The 16,220-nt window shown below is 43.0% G+C and overlaps 1 protein-coding gene across 1 annotated transcript in view; it reads left to right on the plus strand.

Moving 5' to 3' along the window:
• Nucleotides 1–15,896, plus strand: part of LOC126530359 (kinesin-like protein KIF28) — an 85,784-nt gene extending 69,888 nt beyond the window's left edge. The window contains exons 22-25 of the mRNA XM_055070255.2: nt 531–704; nt 4,432–4,512; nt 11,295–11,424; nt 13,352–15,896. Of these exons, the coding sequence (XP_054926230.2) occupies nt 531–704; nt 4,432–4,512; nt 11,295–11,424; nt 13,352–13,404 (438 nt within the window). The 3' untranslated portion in view covers nt 13,405–15,896. The remainder of the gene's footprint in view (nt 1–530; nt 705–4,431; nt 4,513–11,294; nt 11,425–13,351) is intronic.
• Nucleotides 15,897–16,220: the final 324 nt, after the last annotated feature.

Consider the following 16,220-nt stretch of genomic DNA (forward strand, 5'->3'; position numbering starts at 1 on the left):
TCCTTCACGCTCACATTTACTATGAGAGCTTCAATAGTGGCAACGTAGGCAAAAAAGAAACAGGTTAATCAACAGTAAATAAAACAGATATTGCAATATTCCTAATATGTAGTTGCATGGAACACTCCAGACAATAAATACTACGCTAATAAGAATAATTGCCCAAAACAGGAGAATGCACATAAATGATCATAGCGGCATTTCTTCCTAACAATTTGCTTATGTATGTTCAGTGAGAATACCATTGCAACCAAATGTTTTCTTATTGTAGACGTTTCAACTTTCTTAATTCTGTTGATAAGGTGAGGGCACACCAGAAAGAATAAAATAAATCCTTCATTCAGGCGGTAAAACCTTTACGACTCCTCGGAATACTGCTGAACAAAAACGATTATCTTGTAAATGGTGGCTCCTAGGCTACGTCACTCTGTCGGCGATATTGAATGCAAGAATAATTATTTCCCTGCCATTTGGTCACTCAGTAGCACTTCCCCTCTTTTTTTCATGCACTCTACCCTTGGCATGAACAGCTGGTGGAGTACCTCTCGGATTCGTACGTGGCCATTTCAATTTGGGGAATCCAGACGACACCGGTACCAGCTGAAGGCATCCGTCCCAAAGGAAGGGCACTCAAGAAGAACTTTCAAGAGGACCTCATCAACCAGACAAACGTGCTTATGAATGGGTTCCGCATCAACGGCAGGGTAAGCACGTCAAGTGAACAGACTCAAGAAATACGATTGTAGTACATGAGTCATCAAAAACAGGGGCTCCCTAACTCCTTAGGCTATATTCTAAATGCTTCTCATTCTAGAATTAAAAGTAAACTCAATAATTCTCCTAGCTCCGCGCCTAACTAGTGATCCTGTATAGTGGTGCGTTCGCAGCAAGACTTTCGCAGTTTGCTAAAAGATGAGTGAGTCGGAAAGGATTCTTTTTATAAAAAGGAGAAAAAATTTAAGCAAGGATGCAGCGAGGAGCTATGCACAAATATGAGTTGAGAGAGTTGTGCTCTATGTCATTGCCCTTTCTTGCTTCTATTCATTCGGCTTTTTGAATAAGTTCCACCCTTAGAATAGATGTTTACTGTGTTCAGCCTAGCTGCAAAACGGTTTTGCATTGAAGGACTCAGTTGCTGGAAGACCGCACACAAGCTTGCAGGCAAGAGGCGAACAGAAGTGAGGTCTACAAGGAGTGAACGGTTTACAGGAAGAATTCTGTTCAGCGCCGCTAAATGCAGCATCCTGCCAGGGCAGACCACTGCAGGAAATTATTACATCTCTTATACCGTTTACTATCCACTTCTCGGATTTGTTCAATGACCCACAATGCCAGCTGGCTTAACTTCTGGACGCTGTTGAAGAAAGCATTTGCAGTATCTGATTGTAACGGTAAAAAGCAAGACAAAGACTGGCGGGATTCCTAGCGCAATCGAGAACAGCTATCGCTTTAGCGACATTATACCTTCACTGCGCATAGAAACACGTATACAGACAGTGATTGACCCCGTGTGTGGCTGGCTGGCTGGCCACGCGTACTTGGTAACCCTTATGAAAATGGGACGGGTGGTGGGTGCCACCCAGCTCACTGTTTTCGCCGTTCCCCTAGGCCTCTCGTCACCCCTTCACATTCCTGTTCTGTTCAAAACCACCACTGAATCTACCATTAATAAATGATACTGTAAACCTGAGCGCCATATAGATACGAACGCGTAGCATGAATACACTGTGAAAAAAGAAGTAAATGAACAATGCCATCTTCGAAGAATAGAAGTCAACCACTTTCATTTCTAGTCACTGTACAAATTCTGCCAATAAATACATTATTAAATGAAATGCAATAGTTTTGGAAAAGCTAGGATTTACGTGTTAGGGGCAAACATAATTTCGTGTACACGTCGCAGAACTTTCTGAACACATCAGGCTAATATGACATAGTCAGGAAACTCCTTCCTTTCCTATCAGTAGTACTTCCAGGAACAATACTGTTCTGAAAAACTCATTTTTCACTTCAGATGGTTCAATATGCTTGGCTATGAGCTATGTGTAGATGTTCCATTTGTTGAGATTTTGAAATACTTGTGTTTGTAACCAAGAAAGTGCCCAATAATAATGAAGCAAGTATATTTCAGTCGCTAACTCCTAGTATGCAACTTTGCACCCAAAGTATGAGTCTTAAATAATTTTCCGTTAAGAGAATAACGCAGATTTCAGTCTGTGTCGGTCTTGTAAGTCAGCCCTCCTCCAGTGGCATTCTGCTTTTCTCTATCACACGTTGAATCTTTTTCTTCAATTTTCTTTACACGTGAATGACTTGGGTAGGACAACTATGCATTCATCTATCTACGCATAGTGACTGGAACGTGTTAATAAAATATGTATAGTGGTTTATAAGTTATATAAACACCCCATATGAATGAATAACAACAATGGCCGTATTTATTCGGAATAATTTGCTTCCTCAGATACCGTCTCCTAGATTTTAACAACAAAACCTGGCTATTTGTGGTAACCTAAGACATTGTTCTTTTTATTTCATTTTTTGATGATCAAATACAGTTTCCCAACTGGCTTCCTGCCCACACATCTGCCAAGTGCGCTCTTTCTCCGCCTTTCACTTTACATTGAAGAAACTTTTCTCTACCGCTGCCCACGCCATTAACATAATCCTCAAATAATAACTTCACACTCTTTCTAGGAACAACCCAATGTATCAACTATAAGCCAACCGCATTCTGCCCATGTATTTATTTGGAAGCTGTCTTTATGTTCCTGGACCCCTTGCCCCAGGGCCGAGTAGCCAAGCGGAACTATCACTTTCTATGCACCCCTTCTCTCTCTCTCTCTACCACTATGTGAAACTTACTCAATGAGCTATTCACAAACGTGTCTTGACGCAAACAGTTCGGCGACCCTTCTAAGTTGATGGTAGCTTTCTTCTAGACTGAAGTAAGTCCTGCCCTTTAAGAGTGCTCTAGAATTCCAGTGACACGTGGCTGCTCGAGTGGCGCGCCTCCAAACTCGTGACCAGGTCCTATAGGGATGCGCGCCATATGTGGTCGTACTGGTTGCGCCGGACGTTGAAACTTGCTCTGACGGTGGCTTTAGAGTGTCGTGCACTGCGCGTAACGTCTTCTACAAAAGATTCTTCCTGGGCTCGCTTGACTATGTTGCTTGGCGCTGCTGTAAGTGAGAAAAGCTTTAGCGTATGGTGGCTGTGGAGCATACGAGTATCCCAGCAACATGAAGGCCTCTATCAAGCGTCACATTTTTTTGCGAAAAGCAACGTATGAAGGCTAAATGATCTGCTTGCGTGGAACAATGCATCAGAAAAAATTGTAACATTATATAAGGTTCCTACGCTATGTAATCGTCTTGTAGGTAACACCAGTCGTAATATCGTCGCCTATAAGTACAGCACCTCAGATTACGTGTGCCAGACAGACAGAAATAACTTAGAGAAAAATCAGAGAGGTCGCACTTAGTGTGCTCTCAACTGATATTCTGCCAAGGCAGAAAAAGGCAAGGGGTCAACAAACTGATGCAAGACGATGGCAAGGACAGGAGCAAGGGATGCATATATACTATAAACCTTTAACGCAATGGTTTCTTTAAATTCTGGAGTCCAGTCCGGTTTTATTGGAATGCTTTAGAACAGCTCCTGAAGCTGTTGTTGCTACTTAGAGGCCACACATTGCGCAGAGAAGAATGCTTTCCGACAGTGCTTTCTTCTCAATGCCTGCTAGCGTAGAAGCCATGAACTTTCGCCGGGTCATGTAGAGAAGGCTGCAGCGAAACAGGTGTTCTACAGTCGCGGGAACTCAGCAGCGTTCAGCGTACAGGCTGTCCGCGCTGCCGACAGGATGTGCGTATCCTCGAGCGAAGGCGACATATACTTGCTTGGTTTCGCTTGACTTTAACCACGAGGCCAGAAGTCGTACCAAAATGTATTTCCCGCAAGCACCTCGACCACTTGCCTGCTTGAGCCCAGTAATATAGAATGCAGTATCACAAAAGCGAAGTCATAATACGAACTTTATGTCGAAGTTTATATCACTTCGCCAGTACGAGATCTTTAAGTCGCCAGCTTTAGAAACCGCACTACAGCTAACATCAGCTTCCTCACCAGCTAGCTTGTGGTAGGCGGAGTCTTAGGGTCCAGGTTTACATTGCAAAGTAATTGAGTGACCTTTCTACTGCGCAACATTGTTACCTGTGCAACGTCTAACGCTAACACCTAATAATGACCTCTTCTATAGATTGAGCGATTCAATGGCTCGCAGTGCTCATTTTGTGTCAGAGTGTGCAGGCCATGTATGTGGTGTCAGGTAGGAGTTAAAATGGCTTGTACAAGACATATAATTGTGAATAATGTTATTCACAGATGGGCCTGAAAGATTATTGTTTGTTGCATTTATTTTTCATTTCGCAGAATGTCGATCCAAACAAGCAAAGCATCATCGTTGAGTTGCTTCTCATGAAGAAGCAACAAGCCCGGCAAAACCAAAAACTGGTATGTGAAACATATTCTTACAAGATTCACTTGTGCGTTGTTTATCCGCTTATACATTCTGCAGTGAGAAATGTGAGCAAAATAAACTAGGATTATGGGTGTGATATAAGTAGCAAGAGCGTTAAATGAAGCCTTGGGCTCTACGCTTTGTGGGTTCAATTTCCCATCTCATACATAGCATCACCACAAGCGTTGGCTGTTAACCGGAACGCCAGTACAACGCGCGCACAATAGCATTCAGCCACTGTGGCTTGTTTAAGGTGCTCTTATAGATTTCTTCTGTGGTTCATCGGTATGCTACCATATTGGACTTTTATACCAACTATGTTTCCAAACTGTGTGCAGTGACGTCGTGATTACGGTCAGAATACATAAAATGCGTTTCGAGCAATTTCAGTTGCTTGCGCATTTACCATGCAGGACTAAGCATTGGTTGTTATAGTTATAAAGCGCGCATCACTACCGCAAAATACTGCTACTCGATGTGATGCAGACTGCTACGCTGTTTGTGGATCCGATTCACTACCGCGATTCACTATGTCTCGTTTAGCTACTCCTTAAAAGATGAGTTGAACAATTCATAAGTAGTATCCTATCCCGTCACTTCACCAACACGGCATCTATAATAGCCAAGTTGTGTCATTGGGAAACTGATCCGATAAATTACCATGACAACGAGCGTCCCTATCAACTTTTTATTGTGTTGCTTATGTTCTCAGGCATTCTGGAAAATGGCTGGAGAAAAGCATTAAACCGTAAAGACCTTGTGGTGCAGGTGAGCTTTGAACTACGCATCTCCATACATCCTTCCACATATGCACCCTAATTATAACAAAACTTCGGAAGGGACATACATTCAACATTTAAAGGTAACCGGCAGTCATTTTCCCACGTAATGCTAACAACAGCCTCGCTTAAGTGTTTAGGTTATTGAGGCAAAAGCCTTACACGGCTAATGGGACGAAAAATTCGATGTTCGCGTTACGCCATCCGGCGTTAGGGCACCAAAATTTATGGCAGCAAAATTCATACGGACTCGACCCGTCGACCTCTGGTGGCAGTTGGATCCACTACGTGTGGTGCTAATTAAGGCGAATTATTGACCCATGGCTTTTAGTGGAAGTCGAACCGTCGATTTTTGGTGGGAGTTGAATCCACGAGCTTTAGCGTTAATTAAGGTGAATCAGGCCATCAACCTATAAGAACTCGGGAAGCCGAAGCGAGAAAGCGTCAGCACAACTTGTGGTGTTAATTAAGGTAACCTTTATTCGGACACAGTTACTCAGGTTAGTAATAATTAAAGCACTCTAGCGCACGACCTTTGGGATTAGTTGAACCAACTTGGAGGTCCGCCCATATCTCTAAGTTGGATTCCAAATGCCATCGCCAAAGTCGAGAGTTGAACCCATGAGCTTTGGGGGGAGTAGAACCGACTTAGAGCTATGGGCGAAGCGGCAAAATTTGCAAGTTGGATTTTAAGTGACATCGTGAAGGTCGAGAGTCTAACCCAAGACATCTGGTGGGAGTCAAGCCCTCGACGTTTGGTTAGAGTCGAATCCACGACCTATAGGATGAATTAAGACAAAGGAAATTAAGGCACAGTTACTTAAGATATAGCTAATTAAGGCACTCGTATCCACGACCTCTGGTGGAAGTGAAACCATCACCCTTTTATGGGAGTCAACCCCCATGAAGATATAACAGGCCATATCTCCAAGATGTATTCTGATATACATCGTTAAGGTAAAAAATCAAGCCGACTACCTTTTGTGTTAATTAGGGCTAAGTAAATTAAGGTAGAAGTGAGATAGAGTTAGTTAAGGCACTCGAACCCATGGCCTTTGCTGGAAGTCAAGCCCTCTACCTTTCGTGGGAGTCGAACCCACTTGGAGATTTGGGCTCCAAGTTGTATTCCACTTGACACCATGAAGGTCGACAGTCAAACTCATAACCTTGGGAGGGAATCGAACTCTTGACCTCTGGTGGTAGTCCAATCCACTTCCTTAATTGTTAATTAAGGCGAAGTTGATTAAGGCACTCAAACCCACGACCAATCGTGGAGGTATGGGCGAACTGGCTATACCTTCGTGTTGGATCAATTGACCTGGTGAAGGACGATGGTCGAACTCACTACCTTTGTTGTTAATTAACCTGAAATTAATGAAGCATCGTCTAAATAAAATGTAGTTAATTAGGGCACTAGAACCCTAGATCATTTTTGGGAGTCGAACCTGCGTCCTTTGGTGTTAATTACGGCGAAGTTAATTAAGGCACGGCTACCTAATGCATACATTATTATATTCCATAAACCACGACGTATGCTTGGAGAAAGCAGTAATAGGACGTTACAACACATAAGAATGAAAATGCCAAGTAGTGTAGTGAATGTCTCGTGAACGTGCAGATTTTCGCCTTCATCCTGTTCAGCGTATGGTAAAGTGACTGTCAAGTTTTTTTTCTCCTGATAACTCAAGGCCTTTTAAGTCTCGGTACTTTCAATAATTATATAGCCTTAACATTAGCCTTAAGCATTGTGGTGCACAATGTGTAATATGTTGCCTGGCGAGCGGTTACTATTGTTCGTTGAGATGGCTGGTTTGATGTATACTAGGCAGCCATGAAATCAGAACAAACAATACACGCAAACATGGAAAGTTTACATTGCTCTCGGCATTATGTAAACGGAGATCGTTGGTACTTTGTTTGCCTTATTCCTCCGCAGAAGCTTTAGCGGCCCAATGTGCAGCGAAACCTCAACGCAATTTCAATGCCCTAGTTAGATTATCCTGTGTGCTCGTAAAATGTTTTCCGGTTAGTCTTTCCCACCCTTTAAAGCAGCGTACTGGCTTTAGAGGGCTTCAGACATGTGTACAGAGGCCGGTGTCTCTGCTTTTCATTCTTTGGATTCTTTGTGTACAGCCAGTCTGAGGCTGCCAAGAGCGCGGCAACACTGTGCACTGGCGCGCGTGCGCACCATCTAGCTTCGAATACAGTGCTTCGAGGCATAACGCGCATAGCGCATAGCTTCCGGACACGCGCTATCAAGCAGCCATCTCACCTCTGCTTACGCGTCTCTCTTTTTGTTACGCTCGGCAACAGCAGCTTACCTCTGTCCCGCCCCATGCGCCAAGGTAGTCTGATATCGACAGGTAAATAAACAAAGCGGGTTCTTTGTTATAGCGTCTTACAACAGCTGCTCGTTGCGTTCTTGTCTACAATGCATGAATAAGCAATGACCCTTGGTTGCTTTGCACGAATGACCAGATAATACGTGCAATGGCAAATTGTCCTTGGAGATTGAAAACGTTCATAACATGAGCAATACTGCCACTTCCACGGAGCGCATGTTATCTATCATTGTGTGGCGCTAAAAACGCGCTTGGTATACAGCTAAGAATCCACCTGGGCTAATCCACAAACTATTTCGGATAGGATGTAGATCTCAAACGTTACATAATATTAAGGGGTGTTATGCGCCAACTGTGAAGCTATTTAAGAGACGATTGAAACGGAAGCTTAAAAGTTTGAGCTGCTGCATGAAATTGAATACTTCCAGCACATTGGATAGCGGTACGATAGCTGGGCACATACTCTGGCTTGAAATACGTCTGGCAACGCTTGAGTCTGATTCACAGAGATTTCTGTTCGAAGTAATCGTGTTTAAAGGGCAGAATAGTCAATATATGTTAGTTTTTCATAGAAATTTACATGGGGACGCTTGCAACTTCTGGCAAAGTACTCATACATTGTCCCTTCGGAAATTTGCTCACAACAGGATGTGTTATGTTGGTGATGGTGCTGCTGACGCTTAATGAGGTGAAGTAAGCCTGGCATGCATCACCATGTCAGTTGTTCCACCTGAGTATCTTAGACATTGTTGAAACAGCCTTTCATGAAACGTGAATGAATTCGTTTTTTTTTAGAATAAGGCAATCATCAACCTTATCACAGCCGTTTATGAAACACTACGTCATGGAAGCTCCTGTGGAGGGATCGGGAGCAACCTCTTTTTCTTCTCACGAAACCTCTGGCAAATGCAGACTGTGTTACATGTCACGCATTTCATCTTATAAGGCGCAAATCGTTAAATCATTAAACCGTCTTTTTCTTTTGTTGTGTCTTAAGTTAGCGTACACGGCTATTACGAATGTTTATTAACGACGCTTGGGTAACTGCGGAACAACCTTGAAACTGTTGACAGTAGGTCAACCTCCCTGCGGCTATGTCCCTTGGGTTAACTTCTCTGCGACTCTGTTCCTTGAGAACACAAGGTACACATGGAGCCTTGTGTAGCTTTCGAAATCTGATCGAATTATAGGCGCTGGTAGTTCTTGCAAACACAGTAAGTTCACGCGAAGCTTAGGCGTATATAAAGTAATTCAGGCGCTTCAGTCAGAACGTCTTTTGATTGAGACTTCTGTTTACGATTGACGAACAGCCTTCGCAAATAATGGGACTTACAACATGACAGTCTGGCTGGCTGACGAAAGGATTCTGCGTAAGAAGGTTTTCACTTACAGCCAGCTCTGCAAAGTATGGATAACGTTCTGCTCTCCTTATTTATATAGATCAGCTAATGGCGCAGAAAGCTCTCATTTCCCCTTTATCGGGAGCACCGTAAACGTTTAACGTTAATAGAGAGTGTGAATGTTTTGTCGGATTTCATTAGGAGCAAATGCTTCGTCAAGCAGAACGCTTTGCTTTACCAGGCACGAGTGACCAACTGTTACGTCCGCTGAATTCAGCACTTTATAACGTGTGCAAACTTCGGCATTGGCCAACGTATGCAGGACTTAGTTTAGAAATAAACGCAGAAGACTGTTTACCGCAACTTGTAAACCAACATGCGTTAGTGGTAGTTCATAATTCAACGATTATTAACGCACTTCTAAAGTACACATGACAGCTTAAGAACGTATTGGATGTGCCTGCTGTCTGCATATTAGTGAGTGATGTAGAAGGTTCTACTACTCTCCAGCAGCTATAAAGTATAATCGGGTTCACAACTAGCAACAAGTTTAACGAATGCTTCGTCAAGGCCTGCCATAATATATTTAAGGAACACGACACACCACGTACAGCTGCGTACAGCTGCGTACAGCTGAGTACTGCATACAGCTGTACATCTGCGTACAGGTGCGACGACAAAGTAAATTGCCAGCGATGTAATAAGTGTGCCAACCGTAAGATTAGCGCATCTATTGCCAGGTAGAAAAACGAAATTGCGAAGGCTTGCCACCAAACAGGCGTCTCGTGCCATACAGCTCCACGTGCAGTATAATTCTAACACAGACGAAGTCGCAGGTCTTGGCTTGTAGTTGCTCACTAACACAAGCTAACGAGGAATTTGAGGGGACTTACTTCTCAAGAGATGATATATGGCATTTGTTCTTCTGTTTATATTCACAGATTATTGTGGTCATATTATAAAAGCCTGTATAGAGAATGAATGCATTTAGCCGAGAAAGTTTCCGGTTGTCCATTCTAGGCGAGGATAGGAAAGGAGCAAGTGCGAATAAAAACATAAGAGGAAAGAAGCGTCACTGCACACATATGAGTAATTGCCCACGCTTGATCTGTACCAATGCCCACTCTTTCAACCCCTATCTCCGACCGTTTTTCAACCGGACCGCTCTCTTCGGCTGGAATTTTTTTTCGGTGGGAGGCAATGCTCCTGCTTGACCTATGGCTCATAATCCCTTTTACTAAAGGCTTCTTCACTTCCATTGAAGGGGTTAAGTGAAGGGGTTAACAGTGCGGCATATGCTGTAGGTGTTCGTGTCGAGACAATAAATCACCCACAGTGTAACTTTCTACAGTTTTATGAACTTAGTCAATCAGTACATAGTTCAAGCAGGGTTTGACGATAGCGGTATACCTTCCAGTCTAGATGCTGGAACATGGACACCGTGGTTTGTCAAACTCAATTTACATGATCTGCCTAATTACGCAGAGAAGAATATCGTCACTGAGCCACAACCGATTGCGCAGCCAGCAGCTTATCGGTTTCGTTCTGTTTATGCGGCATGATTGGGCGGCACTGAGGTACCTCAGGGTCGTCCGCTGAATTTGTTCGTCGTGTGAATGCAGCTTTACCGCGCAAGGCCCGAAAGCGCTTTTGCGTTTTTATCAAGCTAGTGGTACTCGGTAATAAGTTCTTTGACATTTTGGCCGTATTCACTTTGTTCTTCATGCAACGTAATAGTGTTTATGCAGCCTCTTGGGGCAAAATTCGAGCAAGCCATTGTCCGAAAACTTTAATATTTGTGATTCGGCGAATGTCCGCAGTAACGGAGTGGGTTATTGACCATTCCGTAGAGAAACGATTGAAACTGAGGCTTTGAGACACTGTGCACTGTGCGATCCTGCACGTGTCTGCATCTGGCGCTGACACTGTGTGTACCTAAGGAGTACCAGCACACACTAGTACAGTACCTCCACAAATATTCTTATATTGGCCATTCTTTCCTTCTTTTTTTCTCTGCAATCTTTCACGTGCAATATCACTTTCCCCAGTACACGGTAGCGAAGCGGTACAAACCTCTCCTGAACCATCCTGTTTATTTTTTTACTTTTAATTCGTTCTGTTTATCTTATCACACCACGATGGCTTAATGGAAATGTTACAATATGTAGCGCTGCTGCTTCAATTGTTTTTGATATTTGTCTACCACACAGAGATATTAGAAAATCTTTGAAGTTAGGGACGAATGCAGTGGAAAATATGATTAACACAATTCAACACTGATGCCGTTATCCGAGTGACGCTTGTCCCCACGCAGGAAAACCTGAGGCGATTGGTTGAGTCAGCGGAATCGCAGCACCAGAAACGAGTTCCCGTCAGTGTTGTGAAAGATCTACTTCTGGTGTCTTCGGCAGAGGCGGCTGAACAGCTGCTGTCTAAGCTCGAAGGTGTGTAAAATTACCTTATTCTCACCTACAGTGCGCAGCTATATATTATAGATTGCTAGAATCCGTTCTCCGTTTTCTTGCTCTACAATGGAATTATTGTAAATCGCTTTCAACAACAGAAAAGTAATCTTCACGTCAGTTCTCTCAATCTTTATTCTGCCTGCGTTGTAAATGCTTTGCTAAAATATCGGAGAATGCATTCCGTTACTGCAAGACACGTAATTCCTGCTCCACGTATTACAGTAGTTCAAATGCTTCTTTATCTGCTCCATAAGCCATTTTATACAAAATGATCTTGACCACTTTAAATCTGCTATCAACAGCTGAATACTGCGTTCTCACTTCAGAGTTGAAGCTGCTACGTAAGTTTTTTGCTGAACATGAAGTCAGTGCGGTTTGTGCTACTTTGAAAGCTCTTCCCGTGCCCGATGCGCATTTCCAAAGTGGAAGTGCAATAATGGTCTACACAAATATGCCTCTTTTCTCAATAGCAAACAGATACATTCAACTGCCCCATTAAGGTATTATCTTTATTTATAATGTAACGGTAAATGTGTTGTTTAGTAGAATCATGTTGTCACTTATTAGCAGATAGATCATTTTACTTTTCGTTGTATTATGCTTCTTAGGGGATCCACCTGACAGTCTTGAATTTCGGCACCTCTTTCTGTATTAGTTTAGCGCTTAATAACGTAATGTCTAGCCCGACAGAAAAAAAGAAGAGACAATAAAGTAGTGCACCATGTATAAATTAGTCAGTCTAAGAAATTTTGTTGCGCCAAATGTTGAATGCATTTCATGTTTATAGGCATCTGGAACCACCGAGCAATAGACAGTGTCGAGCATGACAGAAACGCGTCAACGCGTAAATTGAAATCTTCAAAGGGGAAAAAGGATAATGAAAGGATTCGTGAAAGCGCTTGAGTAGATTTTGCGTTCAGCTTGTCTGTTTATATATTAATATTGTGGCGCATCCATCTTTTGCATGTAATTAGCCACTTTAATGCGAATGGAAATATTTCCTATGGCGGATGTGTAATTGGTGAGATGTTTTTATAGTATGAAGACGATTATAATTATGATAACAGCAATAACGAAAGCGAGAGCGTTGTGACATATATCTGTACACAGTGTGTCGTCAAAGAGCTCAACATATACGTGTTCTTCATGCAGCTCTTTACAGATTTTCTCTGTATATAGATCTATATACATATATATATATATACATATATATATATATATATATATATATATATATATATATATATATATATATATGTGTGTGTGTGTGTGTTTTTTTTGTTATCGATACACATATGTATACACGCACTTCAAAAAGAAGTGTCTATTGGTTTCACCGAGCAACGCAGAAGTTTTAAATGATTTTTCATAATAGAAGAGTGGCACATATTCAGTGACACCATCCTAGTGACCAAAGTTGGCACCAAATAGGCTCATTAACGGGCGGCAGGTATCTAGTGCCCATACCAAGTGACCCAAGTTGATCCGACGATTGGTTATGAAGTCGATTTCCTCAACACAAAGGTTCAATGCAGTGCGCATAGACCATGAACTACCAAGTGACTGAACTTGGCGTGGAAGAGGCTAAGCACACCGCAAACGGCGTGAAGTTCCCAAGAAATGGTAATCGCATTAAAGTATTAAAGTATAATCGCATAAACAGAGTAAAGTATTTGCCAGCTGGAATAGCTACAACGCTTGCTGATTTCTATAAAAATTTTTTTTCTTTGGAGGAACTTGCCCAGTGACATATGTGTATTTAAATAAAAGCGTCGAGGCCTTTCTCATGTGGAAACTGCAGTAGTGATGTAGCGAACCTGTGACAGTTGCATTTTTTTAGTTCTGTTAAGATTCATGTTTTGTTTACCAGAATATTTTTGTATTGACCTTATTTGCTGTTCTGCAGGTTTTGGTGACACTGAACGAGTCAAGGGATCGTCGACGTGCACACTTTCGTGACCTGTGCCCCAGTGCATTATCTGCACTCGGTAATTATTTGCAAAGCAGGACGCTCGTGTGCCTACGGTGGAAGTGGCGTTCCTTGCATCTGCGACAAAGAAGCCACGGAAGGAAGTCGGGACAACCATCGTCACTTTGGCGTTTTTATATTTGATTTTGAGAAAGTGCCGAAATTCTACGCAGGTACGGTATACAATGCTTCAACTCTTTCCCGCAACGACGTTCATATGAGAAAAAATGCGGAAGTTGGTCGTACATGCCGCAGGTAAAAAAAAGACAAACTCCTTTGTCTTCATAAGGAAACATTGAAATATATTGTCTCGATGAAAAAGAGAAAAAAATACTTCATCTTTTTCTTTTTTCAGCAGTCACAGCTAGAAAGGCCCAAGGCATTATTTCTGCTGGTTTCAGTGCATTTAGAATTGGCATCAGTTTAGGGTAAAGAAAGCAATACTACTGTGTTTTGCGCTTTTCTTGGTGAGGTTAGGGGTGGGGGAGTTATAACACACGCATACACGGAATTGATGAAAGTACCTTTACTGAAGAAAACCTTCTACTTCGCTAGCCGAACATCCCCATGACTTCAGTTCAAGTCAACTCCAAAACTTTGCAAGGTTGGCACTCGTACAATAGGTACTTTGTCGCCAGTGTGCGCTCTGTCATGAATTCGGATAGGTATGATTGGGTAGGCAGCATTCACGTGGTCCAGAGGTGGCGTCGGTCCCATATTTTTGCGCAGTGTAGGCACTGCCTCGGCCAAGCCAGGTAACGAGTACCTGCACATACCTACAGAAGGATGTAGAAATGTCGTGCCACTTGCTCGGCATGCAGCGTTGGCGCTGTAACGTAACGCTATTAAAATCTTTTCTATTCCAATTCTGCCAGTACCATAAGTACAAAATTTTCGAGCCACCCCACTTCACCTGTCAGTCACGAGAAGTCACAAAAACCGCCGCAGCTCCCCACTGATATGACGTGCGCACGTTTATTATGCATGATTAGGTCGAACAAAAGAAAAATTATTAATTTTGATTTGACTTTTTTTGCCATTGGACCTCTGCTATTGGTATCAAGTTTTGGGCTTCGCCTGCTTCGCCTGTCTTTCAGGCGATGTAACAAATCCGCGAAAACTCACCGCATCAAAACAATGTGCACTCGCTAAAGATGCATTAATACGCTGAACAAAACAGGATTTTTTTTTCTGAATAGCCAGAGACTGCCCCGTTCCGAAAGGAATAAAAGATGGCTGCCCGCGAATCGCTCGGGCACTGGCTACTCGCACCTGCCGGATAGCATATATTTATTTGGCTATCAGTAAACTTTTTGCGTGGCAGTATAACGTTGTAGAGTCCTTTCGGTACGTATCCGATATCGCTCTACTAATTCTTCTTTGCTGAGGATTGTTTTAGCGGCATTCTTAACCTTCCTTTGCACGCCGCCGGGATTTCCGACCATTCACCGCAAGCTAAGTAAGGGGTAGCGGTCCAATCGCATACGCCGGAGCCACCCTCCTGCTCCGGTTATCTGTGTTCGCTGCGGTGTCTCGTCCCCATGGAAACCCTCTCCACTTGAGCGTGCTCCTCGCCTCTTGTCAGCAAAATTTAATAAGAAAAACTGCTGAATGCAGGCGATGTTATTCGTTCTTAAAGCAAACGAAATTGATCTCTTATAAACGGGGAGAGCATTTGATTCAGCTGTTCAGGCAACGCTGCGGGTCACCTCCCAAAGTTGCGTTCGTTAACGTAAATTTTACGTCAGGAGATTGGATTCAAACGAAATAGAATAGTTTTACGTTATGGATCCTCATGTCTTCTAGTCGTTCTTCAAACGTTTGACCCTGTTTTTTTAGGCATTGCATATGACAAATTAATTGTATTTGTTGATTGAAGCACTGAGCTTAATAATGAGGAACGTTTGTCATACGTTTCTACATATTACCGTCGCCTTCTCTTTTATTCAAACAATTATCAGGGTATTTTTGGTCCCAGTCGCTGAATAATATGCCTGGTCTTTTTGATTTATTGGTTCCTTGGCGCCTCAAGCAGCCAACAGACACTGACAAGAGTAACCGTTTTGCTAGCAGGGGCCCTATAACCTACAGCGGTTCCAATGAGCTTTTATTCAAATCTCCAGGTGTCAAAGTTGCGCAACCACTGACGCAAGCATCGGGCGGTGACCCGTAGCGTTTCCTGAAGAGCCCAATCACACGCGCTCTTTGTTTATAGGAGGTCCCTTTCCTTTGCTGTTCGAAGAGAATAATATTGCCTAGATAGAGTGGTTTTTCGTTTATAATTGTCTGTCAGGAGGCGAGGAGCACGATCAAGTGGAAAGGGTTGCGATGTCACCGAGCCAACGCACTGAAAATAGATCATTGGATGAAGAGGGCGGTGCCAGCATCTGCGAGTGGTCCGCTTTCCGTTACTTAGCTTGTAGTGGCTGGTCGAAAATGGAGGTGGCGTGCAAAAGGAGGTTAAGAATTCCGTTAAAACGAATTCTCAGCAAGAAAGAGTTGACAAAGCGAGGTCGTAAACGTGCCGAAAGTGTTTGAAAACGTGACACGTCAACGAAGAAAGTTTTATTATAGGCAAATAAACTCATGCTCTCCGGCAAGTGCGAGTAGCCAGTGCCCGAACGATCGGCAGCAGCCATCTTTTATTTATTTCGAAACGGGGCAGTCTGCGGCTACTGAGAAAAAAAAATTCGGTATTGTTCGGCATATTAGCGCATCCTGAAGCGTGCACGTCACTTTGAAGCGGTGATTTTTCGTGGTTTTTTTACTTCGCGTGACAGGCAGGTGAAGTGGGCGAGCCTGATAA

This window comes from Dermacentor andersoni, chromosome 5 (genome assembly GCF_023375885.2).
Source record: "Dermacentor andersoni chromosome 5, qqDerAnde1_hic_scaffold, whole genome shotgun sequence".
Classification (NCBI taxonomy): domain Eukaryota; kingdom Metazoa; phylum Arthropoda; class Arachnida; order Ixodida; family Ixodidae; genus Dermacentor; species Dermacentor andersoni.